At 37.9% G+C, this 1,798-nt stretch overlaps 1 protein-coding gene across 1 annotated transcript in view; it reads right to left on the reverse strand.

The window, feature by feature from the left end:
* Nucleotides 1-1,791, reverse strand: part of LOC105272990 (uncharacterized) — a 4,241-nt gene extending 2,450 nt beyond the window's left edge. The window contains exon 1 of the mRNA XM_011315224.1: nucleotides 6-1,791. Coding sequence (XP_011313526.1) covers nucleotides 6-1,559 — 1,554 coding nt within the window. The 5' untranslated portion in view covers nucleotides 1,560-1,791. The remainder of the gene's footprint in view (nucleotides 1-5) is intronic.
* Nucleotides 1,792-1,798: the final 7 nt, after the last annotated feature.

The following is a 1,798-nucleotide window of genomic DNA, read 5'->3' on the forward strand; positions in this document are numbered from 1 at the left end:
ATAGCCTGTAAAACCTGTCTAGTGCAAGTATCTCGCAATGAAACAAACCATCGATTGTGAGAATTAGAATCTCTCCATTCATCCGACAACACTTCCTCCAACAAATGCGTTAAACTCTCTGGATTACTCACGGAAACATTCCCCTCAATATCACTGAACATTTTTTGATAAAACCTCTTCATCACATGACCACGTTCCATCATAAATACGAATCTCATCAATCTCAGGTGGTTCTCCAGTTTATACTCATTAATCAATATATCTTTTACCAATTTAGTAGCACAGGAGTACCTCCTATCGAGGATCTCATCGACAACTCCTTCAAGAACTTTTCTAAAAGGTAAAACGAATGGAGAAATTTTTTCTAATCTTCGAAACACTCCCGTTCCCCAAGACGATTTCTCAGAATCTTCGGTATTTCCATCCTCTTTACTATCAATAGTATCAACGCTAATTGGAGGCAAATACTTTTGGAAGACCTTCATAAGAAATGGGTTATTGATTCTGAGCACCTGTTGTCTGATGTTGTCCTCCAACTCTGAGAATCGTTGTTCAGGTGGCTCTTCAACATCAGAATCACTCTCACTAATGATATTAACTTCATCAATCTCATCTACCCCTCCGAATTTCTCCAATTCTTCCAAGACCCTCTTAGTAAATTCTTCACAAAGCGGAATTCTCCTTTCAAATTGTTTAGTATTAGTTCTCCACATATCAGATATTCTGTCCAACGTCACTAGCAATTCTATACTCCTACCCATATCCTTGACCTTTCTGAATAATTTCTTCATAATTGGATCTGGAGTTTCAGACTCTGCACTCTCAATGATAACGAATTTAATTCTCCAGGAGGACGAAGAATTCTCATTTCCCTCATTATTCTCAACTCCAAAGTTCTCCCCTTTGACTTTGGCTATTAAAAATTCATGTCTAAAGTCCTCCAGACGTCCTTCACTTAGCCATGTATCAATAATATTGAGATATACTTTCAATGATGACAGATATAGAGATGCACACAGATTTGTGCGTTTTCGACTGCTCGAGTTCTCCATCTCCGTGTAAATCGATAAGAGTAGTTTATAAGACTTTTTCCAATTCGTATCCTCTTTTTCCGTAGGTACCACAGACCGGTGAATCTCATCGAGAGTCCTCAATTTTTCTGCATGAACTTCAAGGTCTTTCGAAAGTGTTAGAAATGTGTTTATATCATTTTGCTTCATGACTCTTCGTTCGATTTCAATGATCTTATTTTTAATATCCCGATAATACTCTTTAACTGCCGAATTGTACGCTTCGAGAGTTAAAGGCGGAGGGCTTCCCTCTTCATAAATATGATAAATACTTTTTTCAAACAGATCCATTCGATTAATCATGTCGAAGTATTTGCAGAAAGTGGAGAATGCAGAATTAAAGGATTCTGGAGTTAAACTCATGATTGAAACATTGTCTTTCACACAAAAAGAATTGTCTGGCTTTTTTTGGAATATCGTCATCTCCATGGGCACGTGGAACATCCAGAGAATTTCCCTACATGCTTGGTACTCAGTGACTTCAATCATTAATCTCGTAGATTTAGAGTTATTGAGAATTTCGTTATTATAAATTTTGCAGAGATACGCCTGAGGAAAATTTGAGCGAGGCTTCAGCTCATAACTGTTTAAAGTGTTCCACCAGGTGTTCTCGACATTGGAATCCAGCCAATCACGAGATTCTATGGCTAATTGAAAGACGGATGGAGTTTTTGGGGTTTGAAGGAGATGTGGAGGTTCCAAGAGAGCAATACCCGATGATTCATTCA

The sequence above is a fragment of the Fopius arisanus genome, unplaced genomic scaffold (assembly GCF_000806365.1).
Source record: "Fopius arisanus strain USDA-PBARC FA_bdor unplaced genomic scaffold, ASM80636v1 scaffold00569, whole genome shotgun sequence".
In the NCBI taxonomy this organism is placed as follows: Eukaryota; Metazoa; Arthropoda; class Insecta; order Hymenoptera; family Braconidae; genus Fopius; species Fopius arisanus.